Here is a 27,792-nt window from a genome sequence, read left to right on the forward strand (position 1 = left end):
ATGAATCAATGTTCCTTGTTCCTCAACTGGAAATGAGAAATTTCGGACAGTTGTGAGCTCATAAGTGAAATGTTTCTTATCAGTGTTAACCAGCAGTCATGTGATCAGCTATGAGCTCATGAGCATCAGCCGCTCTTTACAGAGCCACTGAGACCGGACCGGGACCAGGAGCCAATGAGGACGGTGGTTCTGCCGCCGTACTTTAAAAGGTCGTTCTCCCCATGGTTTCCACTGGAATGAACGTCAGAGATCAGATAAATCAATTTCCTCTTAGTAATGCGCTATAAAAATGAACAACATGTCATAAAAGGGGCTGGGTGTGCAGCCAGCAGGTGCAAGGGTTACCTGACGTGTATCATCAGCAGGTCCTGGTAGGAAAGAAGGCAGACACAGAGCTCTACCGGCAGTGAAACATGGAGCAGCTGTGGCTATGTGTCCTCATGCTCTCTGTTGGTGTGACGGTCGTCCAGGGCATTCCAGGTGAGTGTGAACATCTCGTATTTTACCTTTCATTTAATCGCACAGATGGCAATAATAGATTCAATATTTTGTAAGTTGGTATTTGCACCTAGTTGAATATATGTTTGGTCCCATCGAAACATACTGAGGACATTTAAACAATGTTAGTGTAACCTTCTGGTGACCCCTAGAGGTGGGGTATGCTTAAAGTCTATATCAGCTTACTTAAGATTCTAGGTACAATTTTGATTAGTAAGGAGATTGATTGTAGCTTAATACAGCGTTAGATTAATGAGACCTCCAACCCACACAACAAAAACGTGAACACGAAGGGACAGAATAAAGTTACGTATTTATTTATTTGAAGTAATTTAAATGAACCAAAAATGTATCCCGCATGGGACTAGTCTTGGGGCCAAGAACCAAAAGAAAAACTGAGTAGGCTACTCAGAATAAAAAAGTATCAAAATAAAATAATCCTCAATTTGGTTCCTTAACTTCGTTCCTACCACCACCTGGATTTTGAGCACAATGTCCATGAAGCAGATGTCCGATGAGAGATTATGGCATCCAGGAAAAGCGATGGTGGTGGAAGCAATTCAATCAGTCCAGTTGAAACAGTCGTCTCTCAAAAGAAAAGCAGCCAGGATAATCCGTCTATTAACTCGGAAAGCACCTGTACGGAGCTCTCCCCGGAAGACTTCTCTCGAACCACTTGCAGTTTTCTCTCTCTAACAAGTGTCTCTAATACAGTTTTTTCATTAGGTATCTTATCTTTATCTTTTAGGTATCTTATCCATATAATTTTCTTTATCAATAAACTATCGCTGTTGCGTGTGTGTCTCGTATCTTTTAGCCTACTACAGTAGGCTACTTCTGAATTCCTGTAATTCCTGTACTTCTGAGTTCCTTTGGAACTACAGAGAATAACCTGGGTTACATTAGCTCATCAGCAATAAACAGCTGGAATATTATCTTGAAATATGCCTTTTTGGGGGATGAATGTTGAACTGAACAAATGAATACTTTTGGCCATGACAAATCCTTATTAGATACACCTTTATACGGCATCCTACACGCATCGTTGTGCCTAGCCCATAGTCAGATACATTGACTTCCTCCATAGCACCACCTACAATAAAACTATGAAGCAATGCAAGGCGAAGTCCGACCAGGCCCGAAAGCAGGACTCAAGCCAGAACCAAAAACAAAAAACACACAAGTAACACTAGATCTTAGGGTTCTTTCTCATTGCATCCTTCGCTTGAAGAGGCTGAAGGCAACGTTTCCTCAGTCATTCCACATCTTATTCCAGCAGTCGTTTCAGGTCCACTTCCAGTAACAGTTCCATCAACACTTGTTGAAAGAGTTGAACAGATTGATCGAGAGCTCAACTCAACTCCCTCCTCATCCTATGGATTATATGACTGGATCCAAGTTCCCACCAGCTGAAGCGAGCCGACTCGTACACAAGAAGCTGTGATTAAACAGATAATATGGTCCATTTCCTCATTATCTTATTCTTCTGATGATAGGTCATGCCCCAAGCCCACAACATTTGATCCATACGTCCGAGTGAACCCTGAAACCACCTCAGCTTATAAATTCAACCACCTTTCTGTTCTTATATGAATATGTCTTTGTATGTAGTTGTGTGATTTTATCTTTCTCTCAAAGGTACTTCAACCATAAATTGTGCGACGCCCTCAGATGTGGATTTGGGGAACGTGGATGAGGGCTACGAAGGTACCATGTTGGGATGATGAGCTGATTAGGGACCATAAGGCTGTTAGGCTGTTAACAGATGGCAAAGAGTGTCTGACCCGAAAACAAATCCAGCTGTAGAGGAAGATGTGTTATTAGATTTGGATGTCAGATTGGATTTGGGGACTCATATTATTTTATCAACCATTGTTGTCTAATATACAGTTTGTCAGTAATATTCTGATGCATCACATACGCAAATAGTGGAACAAAGTGACACAGTTATAACAATGTGCATCCACGATAATAATGAAAGTGTTATTAAGTGAACCAGCGGTAGATGCAGGGTAGATGCATTTTAATGAATGTTGTGAATGTACAGGCAGCGTGGAGCTAGTCACCGGGATCACAGCGGGCAGCCATGTGTTGCTAGTGGCTAACGTGTTCCCTGAGCACCTCGACTTCCTGGAGCTGGTCTTCCTGCCAGGAGGGACCACCGCCAATGTTATCACCAGGAAGAAGTTGGACGCAGACGTTTTAGTGGAAGTGAGTTTGATAAATAAATGAATCAATAGACGGTCTAGATACACCGTTATGGTCTCCGTCTATAGGTCTTCAAAAAGTCAAAGAGCTGCTGCTATGGATTTGTCCAACAATGCATAATTTATTGATATTCTACTTAGTGAGCATCATTCATAAATGATGGGGCTATTGACACTAAATGTATGGATGAATATAGATGGAGTGGTCTAGATAGAATATAGAAACATGGATGGGGGAATATAGATGAAGAGTGGTCTAGATAGAATATAGGAATATGGGTTGTTAAATATAGATATAGATTTGTATAACATAGACATCATTTGTCTAGATAAGATATAGACAAATGTGTGGGTAAAAAATCGGAGAAACAGACAAGAGGAAGTATGTAGAGGGAAAGTTTGATGTGAATATTATCATCTTATTATCTGTTGAGACATTCCTTACAAACCTTTAACAACGTTCCTGTTTTACAGACTGGAGGACAATTGCGTTACTCCCTGGTTTGTAATGATTTAGATAAGGTACGTCAGAGATATGAAAAATATCAGAAAGATGTTCAAGTATTTACCTTATGGAAAATAAGAAAGATCTTTTAAAGAAATGCAATTTGCGCCTTTAGTTTGAGAACAAGCGGACACTGAAGATCAATGACTTGAATGACAACACACCTGCCTTCACCAAAGAGCTGTACGAGATAACCATATCTGAGGTAACGCACTGGGATGGAGTAGAAACAGGAGATATGAAGGGCTAAGAAATTATATGAAATGATAAAGAAATTATATCTACATCCACGTTTGAAGTTTGAAACTATAAATATTTTTGTTAAGCATGGGCAGGGAACAAACTACGATGCCTGGCCCTGTTCATGTCATCTCAATAACTGAGAATGTGAATATGACCCATTAAATACTGTAGACTTTCGTGTTATCGATCAATTTATTCAACTGGATAGGGTATCTCTACTATATATAACACAATGTAAATGTAAATGCGTGAGCTTGACCTGTATTGGCTCTAGAAGTGATCCAGGCTCTCTCCGCTCAGATACTGCCTGTTGACACGGAAGTTCTGAGGGTTCAAGCCATAGATCTGGACATCTCCCTCGACAATAAAAGGTTGTCATTTTCTATGCTGGTAAGTCATTCTTATTTTTGTTTCTGCGTTGAATTCATGGTAGTAACAGTTACAATGGCTAGGGACATGGCCTTAAATTCATATTGATGCCAAGCATAAGGTCAATGTGACCTTTTGCATCAGAAATGGGAGAAAATATCAAAAGATATCTCCAAACATTAAATTTATCTAGTTATCTGATGACATTTTGAAAATGCTTTATTTTAAGAGATATGGGCAAGGCTAGTTATTCCTTCTGTACAGTTGTGTTATGATTTGGTTTGACAGTTTTCTATCTGTTTACTTTCTCTCATCAGTCCCCATCTCTAGACTTTCAGATGCTTGAATCAGGGGCTCTTATTGTGACAAGGCGCCTGAATTACAACTCGCAACAACTTTACTCATTCAGTGTGAAGGCTGAGGTAAAGTCGTCATGGATATGTTAAAGGGGTCTGTACAGTACAACTCATCAAAGTCATGTTTTATCCTACATACACATTTTCTTTGTGTGTGTGCATGCGTGTGTGTGTGTGTGTGTGTGTGCATGCGTGTGTGTGCGTGTGTATGTGTGTGTGTGTGTGTGCGTGTGTGTGTGCCCGTGTGTGTTGTGTGTATAGGACGTGGGGGGTCTGTTTGATGAAGCTATGGTGGTCATCAAAATGGAAGACATCGATAACCTCAACCCCTACTTCAAGCACAATTTATACCGTGCTTCCATTCCTGAGAATGAGGTCTGTCCGTGAACACCTTTTGTAAATACTTTGCAAAGAGATGTTTTGTTATAATGATGTCCAATTGAATTGAAGGGAGCAAGTGTGAGTGTAATCCCTTTTGGATTGCGGAAAAACGAAAACTAAAAGTGAGAAAAGAAAGGCTGGACTTGTCAAAGCTGCACGATCTGACACATGGTGTTTTATTCAGTTAACTGTGAATCTTTTATTATAGAGTGGTCCGTTTCACCGCATAACGCCTGAGGCAATATGGGCTCAGGATGGAGACACAGGGATCAATGAGGCGATTGTTTACAGCATCACTGAAGGTGAACTACATACACATAGTTCATCTTACCTACACCTAACCCTATAAAATGTGTACAGCCTAAACCTTTTGGAGGCCTTAATCATATGGCATTTGAATTCATCATACTAAACTGTAACATCTGACCAAAACCTTCTCAGTGTCTCCACCCAAGTATGCGGAGCGCTTCACCATGGACAGCAGCAGTGGGGTGGTGGTGATGATCTCAGCCATCGACCGAGAGGAGCTGGATGGCGCCTTGATCACCGTCAGCATCAAGGTACGAGACAGACCCTGCTCATGAACACACTTTGGTGGTGGGGGTGGTGGGGTTGGTAGTGGTGGGGGTGTTGTTGGTGGGGATGGTGGTTTGGGTGGTGTTGGTGGGAATGGTGAGGTTGGTGGATAATAGAGGAGACAGGGTTAGAGGGAACAAGCCTGGTACTATACTGGGAACTTCGATACAATGTACCTCACTCTTGATTAGGAAGCAGAACATATGCAGGGAGGTCTCTCATTTCATCAGATATTGCCATCGCCATCGTAGCCAATATGTCTAACTTTCATAACCTGGTCTTATTTCAAGCGCATCCTAGTCCTGTACTGTACTGTACTCAGACTTATGGCCTAGTTTCTTCATCCCTCTTCTCCCAGGCTGCCCAGGCTGATGACCCTTCCAAGGCCGCTGATTCCTTGGTGATAGTGACCATCGAAGACGTGAACGACAACACGCCGGTGTTCAGCCAGCAGAGCGTCTCTGTGTCCATCCTGGAGAACTCTCCTGTAGGTGTGGTTGTTGCCATGGCATCAGTCGCCGACGCAGACCAGGTAGTTGCGGATCATTCCTGCAAAAAACTGAACACCCCATGCCTTTTAAAACCGATTTTACCTGAAGCCAAAGGTGGGCACTGATGGATTTTACGTTCAAAACATTGCATCTGCTATCTGTTATCTACAGGGTGGCTTTGTGGGAAACCTGAGCATTATTCCGGATTCAGCTCCCTTCTCCGTGAGCGCTGATGGCTCTGTGAGGGTGAAGGACTCTGCTGCTCTGGACCGGGAATCACATACAAGCTTCCTCTTCCAGGTTCCCTTACATCCCTTCCTACAGCAGCAACAATTCCATTTGAATCTTTAGGAATCACCCTTGTTATTACGGGGAATACGATACATCATGCGTGTGAGAAAGCTCCATGCCAGGCCATTTCAATTATACAATTCACATTTCAGATAGATAGCAGCTATCTATTTGAAATATGAACTACCATCTCATTCTGACATGCTTTGACACGACACACACCAGTTCAGACTGATGGTGGTCTGAACTGGTGTTTGTTTCAGCACACAGGATTACTGCCTGTGTAAGATGTCCCTTTTCTAAATTTTTAAAGGTGACAGCCATTGAGTCTGACCCCCCAAACAGAGTTGCAAGGATGAGTGTGGAGGTAATTCTTGTGGATCAGAACGACAACAGTCCTAACTTCACTCAAGGCCTATACGTTGTGAGGGTGGATGCAGAACAAAAAGAAGGAATGCTATTGGTCTGGGTAAGAGTTCAATATCCTATTAATGCTGTTGTCACATTATATTTATATTTTGAACCACAAAGATCCTTGAGTAACTGATTAACTAAGCTACAGATTACATGTTTTAAACATGAAATCATAGATATTACCCTCGGATGATTTGATTTTCTCAAATTCCGGCTGGCATTTGAGCAAGTACTAAACTTTTGAATAATGACAGCATGTTTTTCCTAATCAGTTATGATACTCTTTAAAAGGTCAAAGCAGAAGACCCAGATGAAGGTGAAAATGGAGAGATCACATACTCCCTTGACTTTGGAAACAAAGATGGCTACTTCTCTATCAACGAAAAAAGTGGCGAGATAACTCTGAAGAAAATGATTCCACCCATGTTGGATATTATTTTGGAGTTCTCTTTATTCGTCACAGCCAGAGATGGTACATCTAAAGTTGCTATAAGTTACCATTAAGACACTGCTATTTTACTTTACTTATTGAATGCAAATTAAAAATATGATTAACCTGTACCATGATGGCAAAACACCTTGTGCAAGCAAAGATAAACCTTTCCAGTATGCCTCCTACCATTTCTTCCCACTCTTCAAGTAATAATAATTGTTTAGGTCGATAACAATATTGTTCCTCTTCTGCCCTCTAGGTGGCATAGTGTCGCGTTCTTCTTCTGCACAGGTGAACATTTTCGGTCCTGGAGTTTCCAAACCACAGTTTACACAGAAAACCTACAGTGGCACCATAGAAGAAGAAAAAAATGCTGGAGTTGAGATCCTGAAAGTATGATTTCTAACAAATATTTTCAAAAATAGTATCCTCCTAACCAACAATTGAGGGGAATGGGGTAAAGGCACGTAAACAATACATGTTTGATAAAGAGAACTCAACATGCTTTTTTGATAGGCAGCCACTGGAGCCATGAATCTTACACACTGAGTTTTCCCTTATTTATGACTAGAGAGAATCAGTCGATTATTATCAATGGGACGGCAGCCAACTGTGTCTCCAAACATTGCTATTCAAATGTAGTGTCTGTAAAATCACCCCCGATTTTGGGATTGCAATTGGCTGCCTGGCAAGTAGCATTATGAGATTATCTTTCCTGTAACACCAACACCTTTTTATTAATTTATTAATTGTTTTAATCAACATGGCCATTGTATCGGACACACAAATGCACCAGATTGAGTTAAAAAACAATTTTTCATCCTTTGCAGCCGTAAAATGGAGCTGCAATGTTTTGTGATACCATAGTAACGAAGAAGACCAATTTAAAAAAATGTGGTAACTCAGGGTTTATTTAGGGCTAAACATTGAACATTTTAAATAATGAACCTAGTTACTAGTAAGTAGTTGTTGATTTACTCAATGCTAGTTCTAATCTTCAAATTAAAAAGCTAACCACAACACCATTTCATTCTGCATGCAGGTCGCATTCCTTACATTGGGTTCAGAGGTTCCTCCTACTCTCCAAGTTGTGACCGAAAAGGACAAGTTTGCAATTTCATCGGATGGCATTTTCACCTCCACAATCACTCTGGACTACGATGAATCCCCGCAAAACTACTCTGTCAGCATTTCTATCTCTGATGGTGTCGATACCGACCATGCGGTCGTGGAAGTTCAAGTCACCGATGTCAATGACAACAGTCCTGAATTTGGTTCTGGTCCCTTTGCCATATCAGTCCCTGAAGACACAGCCGTTGGAGACAATGTCACCGTGCTGCCTGCCAGAGACAAGGACTATGGTTTCAACGGGGACCTCCGCTACTCTTTGGAAGGGGGAAAAGGAAAGTTCTCCATCGACCCCAAGTCTGGAATCGTAAGGGTCGCTGCTCCACTGGACAGGGAGAGCGATCCTGGGTACAGTCTGCTGGTAGTGGCACAGGACCAGGGGCAGCCAGCCAGGTCAGCGTCCGTCCCCCTAAAAGTTCTTGTTGCTGACATCAACGATAACGTCCCAGAGTTCTCCAGAACAGAGTTCTACGTGGACGTCAAAGAAAATGCTTCGGTGGGTATCGTGCTGCTCACTCTGTCAGCGGCAGACCCCGATGAGGGCCCAAACGGCACAGTGACATACAGTATTCGCACGCAAAGTCCTTCCTCCACACCGGCTGCTTTTGAGTTGGACTCGTCCACCGGCGCTCTGCGGCTTGCCCTGACTTTGGACTTCAGCGTGGCCGAGATGTACAGATTGACGGTGGGGGCAGTGGATGGGGGAGTCCCCGCTCTGGTGGGGAACAGCACCGTGGTCATAAGGGTAGTAGATGTGAACAATCACCCTCCACAGTTCATCCCCGACCGCTTCCACGTCCAGGTGCCTGAGAACCTGCGGAGTGGCACAGTCGTCTGCAGCTTGGACGTCACTGACAAAGACGAGGTCAGGAACACATCTTCATCACCTCCAGGCAATCTAGAAAGTAGACTCAGCACTCTATTTTATGACTTACTTATTACTTTGCGGTATTCTGTGTATAATTTTGTGTAATCTAGCGTATAATCCAATGAAAATAAGAATTGTGCGTTTGTTACCTGATAATTAGGCCTTTAAATCAATGTAGGTTGCGGGTCCTCTTCTCCAGAAACCACCATGTTTCACCGCCATGTTTCTACAGTAGCCCAGAACGGGCAGAAGCCTCCAGAGAAACCGCCTTTAGTTTAAAAAATGTGTTTTGGACTACGCCTTGGAGGAAGCAGGGGATGTGCCCCAAGAGTTGTCTGAGTGTTTTCAGTTGGCTGCAATCTGCAGGGAATACTTAATATAATTTAGACCTTTAGAGATGAACTGAACTGAAATTGGAAGTTTAGTTGATCCAACAGATGTTTTGTTTGCCTTCTCATTGGTACAATAACAAAAAATGCCTGAACTTGCTAAAAGGGATTAAATTGTACGGTGAAAGTGTTACAGGGGGCCGCCATGTTGGATTTCAACAATCAGCTACGTCACTAGCATGGTTACCTACTCCTACTCTGTGGCTCTAGCAGCCATAGCAGGTAATGAGTCAGGCGCTGAGGCTCGCTGAAATGGCTACGTTAAAGGAAACAACCAGGTCTACAGGAGGGTCATCTTATTGCATTGCCCCTGGCTGCAGTAATGAATTGTATAGGGCCAAGGCAGCTGGGGTAATCATACATTTCCACAGGCTACCTTTGAATAGGAAACCAGCCCTTAATACATGGCTGGCAGCCTTAAAACTGACTGACCCTCCGATAGACCCTGTCATGTCAATCTCCACAAGCTAGCACTCCGACCATAAAGTGTATAAACTGTTACTCCAATGTTTCTAAGCTGTTTCCAAGCTGCTAATTAAACCACGGCGGGTCTGTAAACAGAAGTTCAACAAATGTCCCTTTCTACTCACCCTGATGTTCGCCGACTAGCCGATTGCTGATGCAGAGGGAGTTAAACTCGAACAAGTAGTTTCATAGTAAGATTTATCTGTGCAATATCCATCTGTGCAATATCCATCAACATCCAACAGAAAGTAAACCTCCGACATCCAACTAAAGTAAACGTGACACTCGTGAATCTGCCTCGCATCTATGCATCCGCGGTGTCTCTCCCAAAGAGCATCTAATATGTCTTTCAGGTCCCGTCCACCCGGAGTAGATTTTTTTGTGAAACCATGTCTTTAATAACCATGTTATTAGGCAGATAATAAACCATGTTCTTTAATAGGTCCATGGTCCCAGGTTGGTTTAAAATAAAACTGGACCATGCGGTTTCGTGTTAGGATTCGTGTGGATGCCTAATGCAACGTTAGAGTTGCATTGAAAGTTACACGTTTTTTTTAAATTATTTTTGTCCCTTGGTCAATTGAATTACTAACTGTACATTAAAAAGTAATTCTACTCAATCTTAAGGGTTAAACAACTACTATTTCCTCCTTGACTTGAATGTTTTTATACAGCGCGCCGGATGGATGCGCGCAGGCTTGATGCGCTCCACTTTATTTTGTCGAGAACCGGCGCCTTGAATATGTAGGTATACGTTGCGTTTCCGCAATAAGTCAATCTTTACGGAGATTGTTGCGTTTTCATGTTCGTCTGTCATGTTGATAAAGAATCACGTCTTACATCTCTTTCCTTTTTCTGTTTATTAATTTCTTCACAGCTCTGGTACATCATCAGCAGCCAAGGCATGTTCTTAGTCTTAACTAACAGTCAATGACCCAGAATGCACTTCTATACTGAAACAAATAAAACAACCAATCACATCAGTTTACAATACAGTTGGATACAAAAACAGGTCGTAATCCATATAGGGGTGTATTATTAACAAATGAAATAACATTATGAGAACACATAATTTAACACCCCCACTTGTTCTCATTTTTCAAAGCCATACATTAGGTACATGTTTAACATCCAAAAAAGAACCTTTTGAATTCAACCATTGTAATCTTTGTTACAGGTTTAGTCAATATGTCTGCAACCATGGGCAGTAAACAATGACTATTTTGCCCTCCCTTTGTGCATCACGAATGAAGTGATGCACAAAGGGAGGGAGGTACATCTATGTTTTTAGACCTCTGTCTGTGCACTGGAGTCTTACTCAGTGCAATGGCACCCTGATTGTCTCCATGGATCTTAGTGCAACTGTATACTTTATTATCCATACCATTTAACAGTTGGGTTAGATACATGGTTTTCCTGAGTAGTGTTTGCCATGCCGATGTATTCAGCTTCACACGTTGATAATGCTACTGTGGGTTGTTTCTTGGATTTCCACGAGATGGCAGGGCCTTGCTTGGTTAAGCTAAAACAGTATCCTGTAGTGCTACGTCTATCTTCCACAGAAGATGCCCAGTCTGAATCACTGAAGGCTATTAGTTTTAAGTCCTCATCTGTTTTAGTGAAACATAATTCGTAGTCATAAGTACCTTTTAGGTATCTCAAAACATGTTTGGCAGCCACTAAGTTCTCTGATTTTGGCTTTGACAGTGTTTGTGAAAGTTTACTTACTATCCAGCTTATATCTGGTCTCGTACAGGTCATGGCATATATCAGACTTTCTTTCAGATTGAACACCTCATTGTTGCTGTCCTCCTCCTTGCTGTCACTCTACACCTTTAGCTCACATGGGTAGATCTAGGTTTACAGTCTGACATTCCAAACTTTTCCAACATTTTTAGGATGTACCTTTTCTGACTCATTTTTATTTCCTTTCCCTCTGGTTCAAAATCAATGCACAAGAAGCATGATATTTTCCCCAAATCCTTCATTTTGAATTGGGATTGCATAGTGTCTTTGAACCAGTTGAACAGATCATTATTGCTAGCTGCGATGATAAAATCATCCACCCAGATTAACACAACGATAGTTTCACTATCTGTTTTCTTTCTGTACACACAGTGGTCAGATACATTTCTCCCAAAGTTGTTTTCTTCTAAATGATCATTTAGAAGTTTATAGCAGTTTCTTCCGGACTGTTTTAGTCCGTAAATTAATTTCTTTAGTTTGTAAACTAATCTTTCTCCCGTCTCAGATGTCTTTTCAAAACCCTGTGGTTGTTCTAAGAAAATCTCTTCATCTATTGGAGCATGCAAGTATGCAGTTTTTACATCCATCTGATGGACTATTAAGTCTTTTTGAACTGCTACCTGCATTAAGGCTCTCACTGAAGATTGGCTGTTGGAGCAAATGTCTCATGGTAGTCTATTGCCGCTTTTCCACCGCACATGTAGCTCGACTCGACACGACACGACTCGACACGACTCGACACGGTAGCAGCGCGGGTGCTTTTCCACCGCAAATAGTACCTCCGGGACGTGGGCGGGGTCGTTTGCGCGAAAGGGCCGTGACGTATTTTTGTACGCGACGCAAACAACACCTACGTAACCCACACATGGACAGAACCCACATAACAACAATGGAGAACATCGATGCGATGGTATTCGTGTTCGTATTATTAGCTGGCATGTTGAAGAAGTGGAATATGTTGGCTGCGGCGATACTATGGCTGTTCTATCGTTACCAGCATGGTTGCCATGTCGCTCTCGTGACTTCGTCACACTCTCTGGCCAATCAGTGGCCGGCCGTCTGCCGACGTCACCTTTTAGCATCGGCTCAGCCGCTTGGAACCTAGAGCGAGGCGGTACTAGAAAAAGCAGCCACTTGAGGTACTAGATCGCGGTGGAAACGCAAAAAAGGCGAGCTGAGTCGAGTCGAGTCGAGTCGTGTCGAGCTGGTACCATGCAGTGGAAAAGCGGCATATGCCCTCTGTTTGGCTGTACCCCTTTGCAACGTATCTTGCTTTAAATATTTTTCCCTTTTCAATATTTTCTTTAACGGCATAGACCTATTTCCCCCCCACTGTATTTTTACCCTTTGGTAGAGACGTCAGTTCAATGTGTCATTTTCTTTAAGTGAGTCGAGCTCTTCCTTCATAGCCTGTTCCCATCCTGGCCCCTCGGGTGACCTCAGGGCATCACTGTAGCTCTGGGGGATTCCATGTACTGCCCTGTAACAATAATCAATACTTACATGGGATACATCTGTATTATCAACATCTGTAATGTAGTCCTCTAAATATTTTGGTGGTTTTCTTTCCCTCTTTTGGTGAAGATTTTGACTATGACAAGGTTCGGGGTCTGCATTGTTTTCATCTAGAACTACGTTCTCTGTTGTTTCATCAAATTGTGACTCCTCTGTATAATCTGTGCTCAGATTCTCCTCATGTGTCATATCAGTATTATTCTCAGTACTGGGGTTTTTGGCTTCGTAACTCTGGACTTCTGAATCATATTCAGTCTGTGTTTGTTGTTCAATACCGTTTCTTTTAACTTCACCAGTCTGTGTTTTGACACTTTCTCTGTGTGTGGGTTGTAGATCTGGTATGCCGGGCTGTTCTTACTGTGTCCAACAAATATCCCTCTTTCACCTCTCGGGTCTAGTTTCTTATGGTCATGTTTGTAAGTATAACAATCAGATCCAAACACCCACATTTTGGACAGATTTGGTTTTCTCCCTGTTAACATGAAATATGGGGTGTTTTCAGTTCTGTCATTGTAACATCTATTTCGAACATGAGAAGCATGTTGTAAGGCCATAATACTTTCGGTAACCCTTTCTGTAATAAGAGACATCTCCCCATCTCAAACAGGGTTCTCCACTGTCTCTCGGCTGTACCATTTTGGTGGGGAGAGTATGGGGATGACGTTTCATGTCTTATACCCTTTTCCCTTAACAGTGACTGAAAATTATCGCTTGTGTATTCAGTTCCATTATCTGATCTTATACACTTGACCCTGCCATATGGCGCACTGTCTGCAAGGAATTTCTTTGTAGCTAGGGTCGTGTCACTTTTGGTTTTAAGGAAGTAAACTGACACAGCTCCTGAAAAATCATCTGTGAATGAAATAGCATACTTATATCCATCTCGGGAAGTTGGTTCAATGGGGTCTGTATGTACCAGCTCCAGGGGTACACTAGCTTTTGCATCGGCTCTCTTATTTTTGCTTTTGCTGAATTTTCCCTCAGTGCACACATTGCAGTCCATCTTGGTGTTACCTGTGATCTTCATACCCTCTACAACATTTGGTCATTTTAACACATCATTAATATTGCAGTGTCCCAAAATCTATGCCATGTTTTGACATCACAAGATAAACTCACTTTGTCAGTGGACATCATATCATTAACTGTATTTGTAACATATCGTTTGTTATTTACCGTTTTCAAGTAGTACAGTCTCTCGTGCACCTCTATGGGGAAAACAGTCCCATCTTTGTGAATCAGTTCATCCCGTCCCTCTTGGAATGTCACCGTGGCTCCATTAGTAGTAGCTGCTTTCACAGAGAATATGCTCTGTGGATATGACGGTATGAATAAGGCCTTCTTCAGTGTGACCTTGCTGCATCTTCCTTCTCTGTCCTGCAAACACACCTCTGCGTCCCCTCATTTCAATGCCACGTTGTTCAATGCTGGTTCCATCAGCTAGTTCAATGTAGTGTGCATTTGGGTTAAAAGTCTCGTCAAATTTTGCGAATGCGTCTTCCTCAGTGATGATGTGTGATAATGCTCCACATCTACCATTAGTCTGTTACTTTTAATATTGTCCGGGAGGAATTTTTGACTCGCCTTGAATACGAATGTTTGTTCTGCCTCTTGGTCTTTTTGTCCATCCGCGATTTGTTTGACATCATCTTTGTGATTTGTTTTTCTCCTGCATGTCTCGTCACTGTGTGTGGAGCTTCTGTGGTAGTTGCACCATTTTGGCGCACTTCTTTGGCGGCACTCTTTTGACATATGGCCACGGTTTCCACATCCATAGCAAACGATAGACGACATGTCTGCTTTCATTTCATTGTCCGATTTTGTTTTAGTGTCGAACTTTTCTGTCCCTTCATAGCTTCGTAGTTTACTTTTAAACTGGATAAACATTAATTCCTCGCTGCTCTGCGTCATATTAATGGCGAACGGTTTATATGATTCTGGAAGTCCCTTAAGAATCATGGCTATTATCAGCCCGTCACTTATCACCTCTTTTGCATTTATTAGCGAAGTGACTGTTCACTGTGACTTTTCAGCTCGGATGAAGTAGTCTGTCACAGTTTCTCCCGACTCCTTTTTTAATGAAGTTAGTTCTGTGTATAGGGCAATAATTCTGGGCTTACCCTGACTGGCGTAATGGCTCCTTAAAGGAGCATTTCACCGGTGGAGACATGAATATGTATTGAAATTGGGTCCTATATGTAGTCGAATAATAAAATAAAATTCTAATTTGGTGCCGTCTCGACCGAGAAAAGGCAGAAAGTGACTTTTTGGCGCTTGTGGATTGAAGACAAATACTCCCACCATGCACCACGATGCCCAGCTTCGCTGGCCACTCCCGCTTATCTGGATCTCCGCCTATCGGACACATCGCTGTTCCATCTACCAAGCTGATACCGCAAGACTGCTTGAAAATCATTTCACACAACATTTATAGTGCAGAGTATTAGTTGGTGAACTCAGTGAATTTGTCCTCGTTTGTATTTCTTTCGAAATGGTGAACTTTTGCATGGTGCCATCTCCTATGTCAGATCCAGTACCTTCCGCCATTGTACTTCAGTTTTATCAACAGCCTCTGTTAGCTTAGCTTCAGACGCTGTGGATGTTAGTTTGTGCTGGTGAAGTCCCACCCACTGGCACTGCTCTAATAGGTCTGTGGCATCAGTGGGTCCCACCCCCTATAGAGGGGTGGGACTAGTGCTTGTAGTCTTACGAGAATCCTCCCCTCTTACACTTCCTATTTACAAAAATCGTCATATTGCGTCATCTTAAACAGGAAGTTTTGGAGATCGATACGGATCTCGCCAGTCTCTCCAGAAAATAAGGGAATGATGCACGACCATTCAAAAATATGAGTGTGTTTCTAACAATACAAAGCTTAATGGAAATGGGTGAAGTTTCCCTTTAATATTTGCAAGGCTTTACTGCCGTCATCGGCCGCCTCTCTCATCACCAACGATAGGCTTTTATAATCCAGGAATTGATTTAGTTCTGCGTAGCATTCTTTGTTCTTTTCTGGATCTGGATCGTCCGTTGAGAGTATTGTGTCTTTCAAGCCGAGCATTCGCATGTGGCCGAGAAACTTCACTTCCCACAGTTCTAAGTTATTTTCATCTGCGTTGAAGACTAACCTTTGCCATCTTCCTCCTCTTGTATCACGTCTGGGCCCATAACCTGTTGCGTTTTCATGTTCGTCTGTCATGTTGATAAAGAATCACGTCTTACATCTCTTTTTCTGTTTATTAATTTCTTCACAGCTCTGGTACATCATCAGCATTCAGCAGCCATGGCATTTGCTTAGTCTTAACTAACGGTCAATGACCCAGAATGCACTTCTATACAGAAACAAATAAAACAACCAATCACATCGGTTTACAATACAGTTGGATACAAAAATAGGTCGTAATCCACATAATATAGGGGACTATTATTAACAAATGAAATAACATTATGAGAACACATAATTTAACAGAGACATTCCTGAAACGCATCAAAGGAAAACGGAGGGGGAAAAGACGTTTTCGCCTTGTTACTTTGTTGCTATTTATGGGGCGCTCCAGTTTCTCCGCTCGGACGTCCCTTAGAGAGAGCTCCAAAACCTCTCTCTCGCCGCAAAGCATCCGAAATGCCCTATGCATGGTTATGCAACCTAATCCCACCATTAGATGGTCAAGGTTGACCGGGACCTCTCGGCAGCAGACCGATTCAATGGCAGTGTCCATGCTCCGGCAGCACCCCGCACAACAGTCACACCCACTGACCCACACGATCCGAAGGTGGAGCTGGAGCCTGAAATTAATCCCTCTCCACCGGGTGGCAGTCGAACACTACAGGCTTGTCACTCACAGGCTCAAACCCGTGACCAGCCATATTAAATTCACTATTTTAATATGGCTAGAAGACGTTTGCGTGTCTGCAGTAAACGACCTAGTCCTACCATGCCAGTGACGTCATCGGCGCTCTAATACTAAAAGACGCATTTTCTTTTGTTGCTAAAAAAAAAGCTATGCATTGATTTAAAAAATATATTGTCATTTTTTTTATGATGGTCATAACTAACAAGTTATCTATGTTGATTATTTCAGTTCAGTTCATCTTTAATGAAATATGATATCAGATAAGAGGTCCTTTTTTATTGATTGCTTTCACATTTGGCGTGACAGAGGATAGTACGAGTATCAGTCTATTACAATTACTGTTTCAGATTGGTTAAGAGGATAACGTTAGCTAAACCTAACAAAAAAAAGCCACATTCTATATAGCACTGTATTTATTGTTTTGTTGTATTTCACTATTGTTACATACTGGTAATTGTCGATACATTTTTATCTTACAGTCATGCCATGCAGTACGGTGTGAAATTTGAGTGGAAATTTGTGGAAATTTGGAAATTTGCTATGAATATAGAGTCTGTAACCAGTCTAACGCTAACACATCCTAACAGACAAATACAGATCCTAACATACCTCTGTACACATCCTAACAGACCTCTTTACACACCCTAACAGACACTACCCTAACAGACACTAATGCCGCTTTTCCACCGCACATGTAGCTCGACTCGACTCGACTCGACACGACTCGACACGACTCGACACGGTAGCAGCACGGGTCATTTTCCACCGCAAATAGTACCTCCTGGACGTGGGCGGGGTCGGCTGCGCGAAAGGGCCGTGACGTATTTTTGTACGCGACGCAAACAACACCTACGCAACCCACACATGGACAGAACCCACATAACAACAATGGAGGACATCGATAACATTACTATTATTAGCTGGCATGTTGAAGAAGTTGATGAAGTGGAATATGTTGGCTGCGGCGCTGCTATGGCTGTTACCAGCATGGTTGCCATGTCGCTCTCGTGACTTCGTCACACTCTCTGGCCAATCAGTGGCCGGCCGTCTGCCGACGTCACCTTTTAGCATCGGCTCAGCCGCTTGGAACCTAGAGCGAGGCGGTACTAGAAAAAGCAGCCACTTCAGGTATCAGATACCATGTTTTCGCGGTGGAAACGCAAAAAAAAAAGAGTCGAGTCGAGTCGAGTCGTGTCGAGCTGGTACCATGCAGTGGAAAAGCGGCATAACACATCCTAACAGACCTCTTTACACACCCTAACAGACACTACCCTAACAGACACTAACACATCCTAACAGACCTCTGTACACATCCTAACGGACACTAAAACATCCTAACATACACTAACACATCCTAACATGCACCAACACATCCTAACAGACACTAACACATCCTAAAATACACCAACACATCCTAAAAGACACTAACACATCCTAAAATACACCAACACATCCTAACAGACACTAACACATCCTAGCAGACACTAATACATCCTATCAGACACTAACATTCCCTTACAGACCTCTTTTCACGTTTCAGGGATACTAACACATCCTAACAGACACTAACACATCCTAACGGACACTAACACATCCTAACAGACACTATCACATCCTAACAGACCTCTGTTCACATCCCGACAGACCTATGTACGCATCCTAAAATACCTGAGTTCACGTCTCAAGCCTCTGACCCCTTCCTTCTGTTACAGGATGGCTTCTCTAATGGCCACTTCATTTTGACGAGCGACACATTTGACATCGACCAAAAGGGTGTTATCTTCTTAAGGGGCAACGCCACCTTGGATAGAGAGACTTGCAGCAGTTACCTATTGCAGGTAGGAAAGTGTGAAACATGCCAAATAGAAACCTGTAAATTGGTATTTATAGGTTAATTTTTTACTTTTTTGTGTTGCTTTTCAGCAGAATGAATCACTGAAATATGCTGCAATATGCAGTTATATGCTGCTCATATAATAAAGGGATTTGTTTACTACCTCTGCTAAACTATTAATTATTAGTAAATAATTCAGCACATTTGTCAAGCTTGTTTTGTGCGTATGATATTATTTAGACTAATTGGACTCCATACAAGCAACGGCATGCTCCAGATGCTCTTTGCAGCATGTCGACTTTCATTCCCAGAAAGTCAATTGCTTAGAGCATTTATTATTATTATGTTCTATGGAACTACCGGTACATTTGAAAAAGACTGTTTGATGACCTTTTGTTTGTGTCATCCATTACTTTTTCTTAAAGGTGAAATATTATGATTTTTTTTCAACAAGTAAACCTAGTATATGAGTTCCAGAAAACATGTTTATGAAGCTGTTTGCTGGAAATAGCTTTTCGGAAAAAAAAAGAAATCGCCTACCACTATTCTCCTCTGTTTCAGTCCCTTGAGAATGTGCTGTTTCTGGTGTCTGTAGCTTTAATGCAAATGAGCTGATGCCCATACCGATGAGCTGCCAGAGTGAACCGGTGCATGGAGGAGAAGTTATTGTTGCCGTTTGCCGACTCCCGGAACTCCATATAATTTAATATAATAATATATATAATATATAATAATAATAATAATAATAATAATAATAATAATAATAATAATAATAAAATATGTAATATAATATAATCTATAGGTATCTATATAATCTAATATAAAATATCACGGCAAAAAACTGTTTGTCTCCGGATGATATTATGAATCATAAAGGCTGCGTCTGACGTCTCTGGTACTTCCACAACAAGTAAAGACTCGTAGTGGGGGTTATCTCGGCCATGGTTGAGAAGAATTGGGGGAAAGGAACTTTGGTTTTGACTCTCTGAAGTCCGGATTAAACCGCGACAGAAAGGGATTGCACCCCCGGAGCTGAACTGCTGGACTGCCACTGGAGATCCCCCGCCTGAGCTCCCCCACCGGAGCTCTCCCACCGGAGCTCCCACGCCGGAGGTCCTCCGCCGGACTCCCGGAGTGGGGCTGCCGGACTGCCGCTGGAGCATCAGCAGAAGTTCGGCAGCTCTGGCGGCAGTCCGGCAACTCCGCAGCGGAGCTCCGGCGGCAGTACGGCCGGACTCCCTGCCAGGCAGTCACATGTCAAACTGACAACATAGACATCTATTTTTGTATGGAATCTCCCTGCTTCTGAAATGTTCGAATATCTCCGCCCAGCGCTCGTCCGCTGGGCGGCAAAATCGTATTTATGCTCTGATGGGAGGGAGATGGGGAAGTGGTTGCTAATATTAAAATGTGCCTGCTACAGGTGTAGGAGTCTGCGCCAAAGCTGACTTGCTTGTTTGGTAACTGTAGGCGGTGGACATTCAGAAATGCATATCTCACAGAAAGATTCATGTACAGACTTAATTTATGGTTTGTATGCGTGTTGAAGCACCAGAGACCCAAATCCCAGTAAAAGTGTGGTTTTCTAAATATGTCCCCTTTAAACAAACACACTCTCAACTATCCCTGAGGAGAGTCCTTATAATTAAGGGATCATTTCTGTTGAATCCCGTTGAATGTTTTCAGATAGTAGCAGTAGACCAACCTACCTCTGGACTGAGTAGCACCGCAGAGATCAACCTTGAAGTTTTGGATTATAACGACAACAGCCCTCAGTTCGGGGCCTTCCCAGATCCCCTGCTGGTCTCAGAGGGCCACTACTCAGACACCGCCCCAGGGGAAGTTCATACCTTCCTGGTCACCGATGAAGACGCCGGCCCCAATAAGGATATCACCTTGTCGTTCCCATCGCCAAACCCACTCTTCACACTCAGAGAGGTGAGCTCTCAATTAGATCAACACGTCATTTGGAGCTTTATTAACACAGACAGCATTTCAGCAAAGGGAAGAAGTGTTTAGTAGTTGTGTTTGTAACTGCCTAGTTTAGGATCAGTGGCTCCCGACCGTCATGGGAAGACCAAAATCTGTTATTATCTCTAATACACATCTCGTATTTTTGTCTAATCTCTCAGGTTTTTCCTATCTATTTTAAAAGTCAGCCTTTCTAGTCTCAGAATTTTTGAAACATCAACTTCAAAATCATGTCATAGCCATTTGTATTAAAAAATCGATGAATTATAGGAAATTAAGTTTCTCTAAGAAAGCCTGCCACTGATGATCGCCTCACAGCCTCGATTCATTATCAATCACTTTTCTTGTGAAACACGGTTGTTAATATTCAGTGATGATTTCTACGCTGTTTTTTGCCAGCCGTGTGATGAGTGTGTTTTTGTAGGATGGCACCCTTCTGGTTGTGGGACCTCTTGACCGGGAGACCAGGGACTCGTACGACATCGTGATCCTGGCCTCAGACCAGGGCACACCCCAGAGAGAGGTATGGTGTTCTCAAGGACAATCTGAGGAATGCATTAAGATATCATAGGATCAATGTTGGAAGACATACCTACACACACCTTGGGGGCTTAAGATATACTGTATGTGTGAAGTTTGTAGATAGTCATTACATCATTGGAGAAAAGGAGCTATTGGTTCAAAATACCAGCGTGGGAACCAAACATATCTGCAAGGTTGTGTATTATTTACTCTGGTATGTGTATATCCAAGATCTGTTGGAACTGTTGATCTAATAGGGGGCGGGTTTGATATGATGACATGAACAGAGAGGTGCCCAATGGGAGCGCAGACAACCTAGAGGCCTTCCACTGACGGGCTTCGTTTTCCATCTAGGAAATCTGGAAATCAAAAAATTAACTGAGAAGGTTCAGACACATAGCCATTTGCGGATTGTTCTGGCAATGCTATGTCATGCTAGGGAGATACATTTTGAGCGTGCAGGCAAAGTGGCCTCAGAAAGCTACTTCTGTGCTCACCTCACGCTTTTTGGTATTATGCTTCTGTTGTGGTCTTAGGGGACTCCCTGTACCTGATATATATGGTAACATTTGTGTCGTTTATCAGCCAGAATACTGGCCTGCTTTGTTTCTCAAGATATACTGCATATTGTCGATTATTCTTTCACGTACACGCATATGTACATGTAAGAATAGTAGACCAGCATTAATCTCTCTGATTGGTGGATCAAGACAAGTGACTTCACATGGCTCCAACCAATGTGAAGCCAATCAAACATTAACACTGCTTGCTTTCTAATCGCCCCAGAACTTTACCACCGTCAGGCTGAATGTGGCCGACGTCAACGACAACATGCCACAGTTTGGTGCAGAAAGGTACAGCAAGAGCCTCCTGGTGAAGGACGCCAAAAAAGGGGACCTGGTGTTGAGGCTGACAGCCACTGACCACGACGCCGGGAACAACTCACTCATCACCTACAGGTCGGTCGGCTGCTGGCATCACAACAAATGGCAATATTGGGGCTTCCCTCGCACCCACACCCCCAAGAACATAAGTCACAAAAAGGAATTGGGCAGAATTAGAGCTGATGCATCTTGTGTATCACAGCACATCGCATGAGGGATGGACACATCAAGCCTTAGAACCTTGGCACACTTTGTCAAACACAGGCTGCTGGAAGACATTGGTCTCAGAAGTGATGAAGGTCACTGATGGAAACTGATTGAGTACATTTATTTTAGAAGTTGTCAGAAATATGCACAGAAGTAGGAATAGATGCGGAAGAACAAATTCCAGTTATAATTTAATCAAATGATGGTGAAGTCCAAGTTGTTTTTGTATAATATCTGATTGCCTTTGGTTTGACTCCTACATTGAGTTGATTTGCTTGTGTTGTAGCTTCTCTGCAGGAGGTCATCCCTTTCTATCCATAAACAGTGAGACCGGGGCAGTGGTCCTGACCTCAGACCTCGCTAGCGTTACCAAGGACACCACAATAACACTCACGGCCAAAGCAAGAGACCAAGGCCAGCCTCCTCTCAGCTCAACAGGTCAGTCTTCAGGGTAGAGGGGGCTGTAGGGAAGATATCAGAGCTATTGCTTGAGTTTAAATTCCTCTGGTGTCTGTCCTTTTCTATCCCAAACCTTACCCAGAACCTTTAAGTTCAATGTTAAAACATTGAACTTGTATGTATTATGGCAAAATAGTATAAGTTTTGGTAGGGAGGCTTTGCAAAGATTATGCTCTTACTATAATAATTTGGCTTTATTCCATCCTAAAACATATGCACATGCATGTAAATATATGTCCTATAGTGTGATTAAAATGTACATTAATGTGTCAGTGTTAATGTCCACAGATCCAAAAGAAATGTGTTGTGATGAAGAAATATGAGTGTAAGTGTGGCCTAATGTGTTGTTATACTGTTGAAACTTGCCCTTTCAGCCGTCGTTGTCATCAATCTGAGAATGAGTTCTTTAGTGGAGGAACTGAGCTTTGAGAGCTCTTCCTACAACTTCACACTCGCTGAAAACCGTCCAGAGGGAACAATTGTGGGGTTGGTCAATGCGTTTCCAGGAAACGACATTAACACCGTCAACTACACACTGGTCGGACACACAGATATGTTCTCCATCAATGCTTATGGGGCCATCACGGCCAACAAAGCGTTGGACAAGGAAAGCCAGGAGTGGTACATTTTAGAAGTAGAAGCATTCGACAACAGAGTCCCCCCTACATCAGCCACCACAATGGTACGTTCCATTATTTTTCTTTGATATCATTTTGTAAAAATGGGTTGGTATATAAAACGATATATCAACATACAAAGAAAAAGATGGGGTAAGACCAATGATTAAAGTCATTTTCATATTGATATTATTTGTATTAACGACATAACAGCCTACTTTATCTTTGTGCTTCTGCTTGATCATCGATATCCACACTTCTACTATTAGTTTTCGCATGATAATGACAATATGTTTAAGGCACAATATTGAGATAGATAAGTGTCACCGAATACAAGTCTCTGTCTGTCTCTCAGGTCAGTGTGCAGGTTGTGGATGTGAATGAGGATCCTGAGTTTGTCAGGGACAGCTACACGGCCAGGATCTTCAGCATTGCCTTCTATAAATCCCCTGTTGTTTATGTCCAGGTATAGCCTCCTGATGATTCATCCTTTTCTGGATTTATTTTCTGCCTATTCTCCTGAGAGCCGTTTTGATTAAGAAGAGGAAAAAACTCTTTGTTTATCATTGTATTTGTTGAATTCAACCATCTGGTATTGATAACATCCCATGACTAAACCAAACGGCATCTTATTCTAGTGGGTATCCTACTCAGAGAAATACATGGCCAAGTAGAAGTTCAATTTCTGCTAAACTGTTTTAGCAGAAGTAGTTTCATATCAAGGATCATCCTTCTCGTGTTTTTTCAACCTGTGGTACATAAACTCGCCGCTGTATGCAAGGGTAGTGCAGGCAGTACGTGGGGTTTAATTATCTTAACACCCCTAGGCCACGGACCCTGACCTCGGGGACCAGGGGAAGCTGCATTACAGTATCCCGCTGGCCAGCCCCTACTTCGAGGTGGACGGCTCCTCTGGCCTTCTCTACGTGGTGTCAGCAGAAGCCCTGGCCGGCCAGTCCGCCATGGTGGAAGTGAGAGCCACGGACCCTGGGGGGCTCTACGTCACCACCATGGTGAAGGTAGGTTTGTGTGTGAGCAGCAGCGGCACTGGAGTGGTGCAGCCATCAATTCCTCCATTTCACTTGCAGTTCCATTGGCTTGGAGAACGTAAAAATGCTCAATGTTTGAAGGGTGACTAACAGCTCTGCAGTCTATCTCGTTACTAAACGTAGGCTGTAGCCTTACATCGCAGACCGATTCACTAATGCATATCAGTCTTGAACCACTCAGGTTGTTTTCAATTTCCAAGGGCCGTAATCAACGGCCCTGTGGACGCAATTGGATAGACCTACAACCAATCAGGGCAAGGAAACGTGCGACAAATCATTGGCAGCCATCTTGGTAGTGAATGAAAACGCCTCGACGGCACTGCCTAAGTAGGCTCCTCCTTACATCACAACATGAGCGAGCAGATTTGTCTGGTTTCCAAGCTACATAAATTGTTTTATTGCAGAATTCCTGTTCATCTACTGTACAGTTAAAAAGCTACTTTTCTTTTCTTTAGATGCAAGAAAGCTACAAAGCAAGAACAACTTACTTTCATACTCATATATCTACATATATATATATATGTAGATATATATATATATTTATACACATACGTCAGTGTGCCGATAAGCAGTGTGTTCCGGTTTCCTGCCCCCAGGTGGAGGTGCAGGGTAGTTTTAGCAGCAATGTGGTGGTCATCTCCCTCAACCAGGCTGCAAATGTAGTGGAGAACAAAATTCCAGAGGTGGAGAGGTAAATTGCATCAAATTATATTCAGTTTCACTGAATCAAACACAACAACATGGATGGTGAATTAGGAAAGCATTCAACTTTTCCTGTGACTTTTACAACAAACAAACAAGATAAATGTGATGAGTTGTAGAAGGAGTAAAAATGGATTTAATTGGGGGATTCGCATTACAGGAGCTTTACTGTAATTATTAATTTCATGCGAAGAATACATAGCTATACATAAAATGCTTTTTTATGATTGTCAACTGTAACCTGGGCAGGTAAGCGTTTAAAACAAAACATGGATTGACCTGAGTCTATATGATGTGACCCAGCGCACTAGGGAGAGTCATTGGCTGGACTGTGGACGTTATCGGGGTGTCCAACACCAATGGCGGAGCTTCCATTTCTCGCACATCCCGACAAGAACCCAAGACTTACGTAAGCTTCATCGCCATGGCCGGAGTGGAAGTCATTTTGTCTGAAGACGTTAAAAGGTGAGGCTTTTCTCCTACTACAGCAGGGGTTTAAATATGGGCCAAAGGTTTTCTTTAGTACAGAAGGCAAAACGATGTGTAATGTTTATCTTCAACCATGTGAATTGAGAGTATTTATTAAGGACTCCTAACAGTTTTGAAAACATTATTGTGTCATTACCATTTCCTCGTAAAATTTACCTGGGATTTGCACCACCTTTGCCGTGTGGTTCCCAGTAAACTGCGAATGGAGTCAGACGCGCTGAAGAAGGAGCTGGAGAAGGTGTTTGGGAAGGGGCTTCAATACGCTGTGGAGGAGGAAGAATCCGTCCCCACCTCTGATGTGGCTGTCATTGCTCTGGCCGTACTGCTGGCCATAAGCATGCTGGTACTGATGCTGATAGTGGCCCTCTCAGTCGTCAAGTAAGAAGCATGCCTTGAATTACAATGCATTCGATTCAACGTAGTACAAAACTAAGGGTATACTCACACTAGGCCATCTGGCCGTGGCCGTGGCCGTTTTCACACCTAACCGTGCTCAAATCTGCCAGTGTGAGTGTGGCCTGTCTGGCCAGGCCAGGCCAACTTGGCCACTTGGAAGAGGTGTGCTGCTACGGTACGGGCCGCCACGGTACAGATGCTAATGAGCCGACACACGCACAAGCACGGCTACACAACCTGAGCTGGATGACGTATAGTCCATGCGACGACCATGGACATAATAAAGGCGACGAGCCTTCTTTCCCATTAAACGGTAAACATTGCGTCAAGCGGTTCAACTGTTGGTTCACGTTGGTCCCATAGAGAAGTTGAGTGTCTCTTAGCCATTTGGGCAGACGATGCTATTCAGGCACAGTTGGAGAAGACCCACAAGAATTCCGATGTATTTGGGAGAATCCGCGAATCAATGACTTTAATATGGTCCATGCAGCGGACGCTTGGTGATGACGCGTTACGACGTGATGACGTATGTACAAAGCCTACCGTGGCCAGGCCACAGTTGCGACGGCCAACGGCCACGGCCAGATGGTCTAGTGTGAGTGCAGGCCAGAGAATAATGGGGCTAGTTGAGCACGGTTAGGTGTGAAAACGGCCACGGCCAGATGGCCTAGTGTGAGTGCACCCTAAAGTGTTTTACGACCAGCAATGAGGAGCACAGAAGGATCATCTGATGTGGTCCACTTATATATAACTTTCTATGACTCCCAGGTTTAGAACGATGAAGAAACATGTGTTGGACCCCCACAGGGAGAAGTTTGACATTGACCGACACAGTGAGGGCTTCACGTAAGTACTCTTTATGAAGTTAATGCACAACGTACTCTCCTGATACAGGATTAAACACCATCTTCTCTGCTGATTCTAGAAATACAGCCAGGAAGATATCTGTAACCTTTGCACCGGTGAGAATAATTATATAAAATGGAAAATATGGAAAAGTTAACCAGGCAAGTATTTGATTAAGTTGATTAACCAAACAACACCTAAAATGCTGACAATGCCATACTTGTATGAAAGGACCAGGCCTCGGTGGGGAGGACCTCGCTGAAGCAGGACCAGAGGTCATGGCAGGAGGGACTGGAGGGCCAAACTGGACCAGAGGAAGGTTCAACAAGAGGAGAAGGATGGGAGACAAGGAGAAGCCGGAGCGAGACCACAGAGACCGGCGGGGACCGTGAGGCGGGGAGCAGAGAGGCTGAGGGGGGGGCGGAGAGGAAGAGAGGTGGGGCGTCGACAGGGCACCTGGACGAGGATATAGAGGGTTCAGTTAAGGATTGGGACGTTTCCACTTCTGCACTTTAGTGCTGTGATCAGGAAGCAGCAGCCACAGCCCCAGTGCTGTTATTATACTCCATACCAGCCCACATGGAACTCTTGTACAATCAGAGTAAAGTTGGAACTAACTGTTGTTTAAGTGTCTTCCTCAGACCAGGCAGAAATGATGAATGAAGTTATGTGTTTAGCAGTTTTTCTTAAATTACTTGAACCTGTGAATGCCATCAACACTCCTAATGTCATGTAGGAAATAAAATACATGTTTATCATATAAAGTGTTCATGGTTAATAATGGTTAAATTCATGGTTAGTAATTTCTACTTTATTAGTTATCTAACCACCCTGAATAATAAACACATTGCAATTTCCTGTGTTTTGTTCAACCTTGCTTGTCATCTATGCTGGAAGTATGCAGCACTTAAACCTGCACCGTGTTACTCTACTGTTGCAGCTCACAAATTTCAAGAATAAAACGCAGCCACCCACAACTCAATCCATCCAGGGATTTTTTCTCTTTATATCATTATCTTCCTCTTTTCAACTGGTTTGTTGTATTTGGTCAAAAGCACCGACATACAAAGCACACATAGCCAACTTT

General features: G+C 42.9%; 1 protein-coding gene across 1 annotated transcript; it reads left to right on the forward strand.

Annotated features, from left to right (window-relative positions):
• LOC130380188 (protein dachsous) lies at positions 1–27,494 on the forward strand. The gene is made up of 30 exons (XM_056587378.1): positions 1–480; positions 2,137–2,205; positions 2,546–2,709; positions 3,180–3,227; positions 3,326–3,415; positions 3,754–3,843; positions 4,140–4,244; positions 4,440–4,553; positions 4,768–4,861; positions 5,001–5,119; positions 5,494–5,667; positions 5,798–5,926; positions 6,231–6,386; positions 6,623–6,803; positions 7,024–7,157; positions 7,807–8,757; positions 18,442–18,567; positions 20,250–20,501; positions 20,959–21,057; positions 21,843–22,015; positions 22,434–22,585; positions 22,981–23,288; positions 23,579–23,689; positions 24,051–24,242; positions 24,869–24,963; positions 25,278–25,439; positions 25,656–25,841; positions 26,628–26,705; positions 26,785–26,821; positions 26,937–27,494. The coding sequence occupies exons 1-30, from the start codon at positions 414–416 to the stop codon at positions 27,219–27,221; spliced, it is 4,941 nt and encodes a 1,646-aa protein (XP_056443353.1). The 5' UTR covers positions 1–413; the 3' UTR covers positions 27,222–27,494.
• The last annotated feature ends 298 nt before the right edge of the window (positions 27,495–27,792 follow it).

This window comes from Gadus chalcogrammus, chromosome 3 (assembly GCF_026213295.1).
Source record: "Gadus chalcogrammus isolate NIFS_2021 chromosome 3, NIFS_Gcha_1.0, whole genome shotgun sequence".
Classification (NCBI taxonomy): Eukaryota; Metazoa; Chordata; class Actinopteri; order Gadiformes; family Gadidae; genus Gadus; species Gadus chalcogrammus.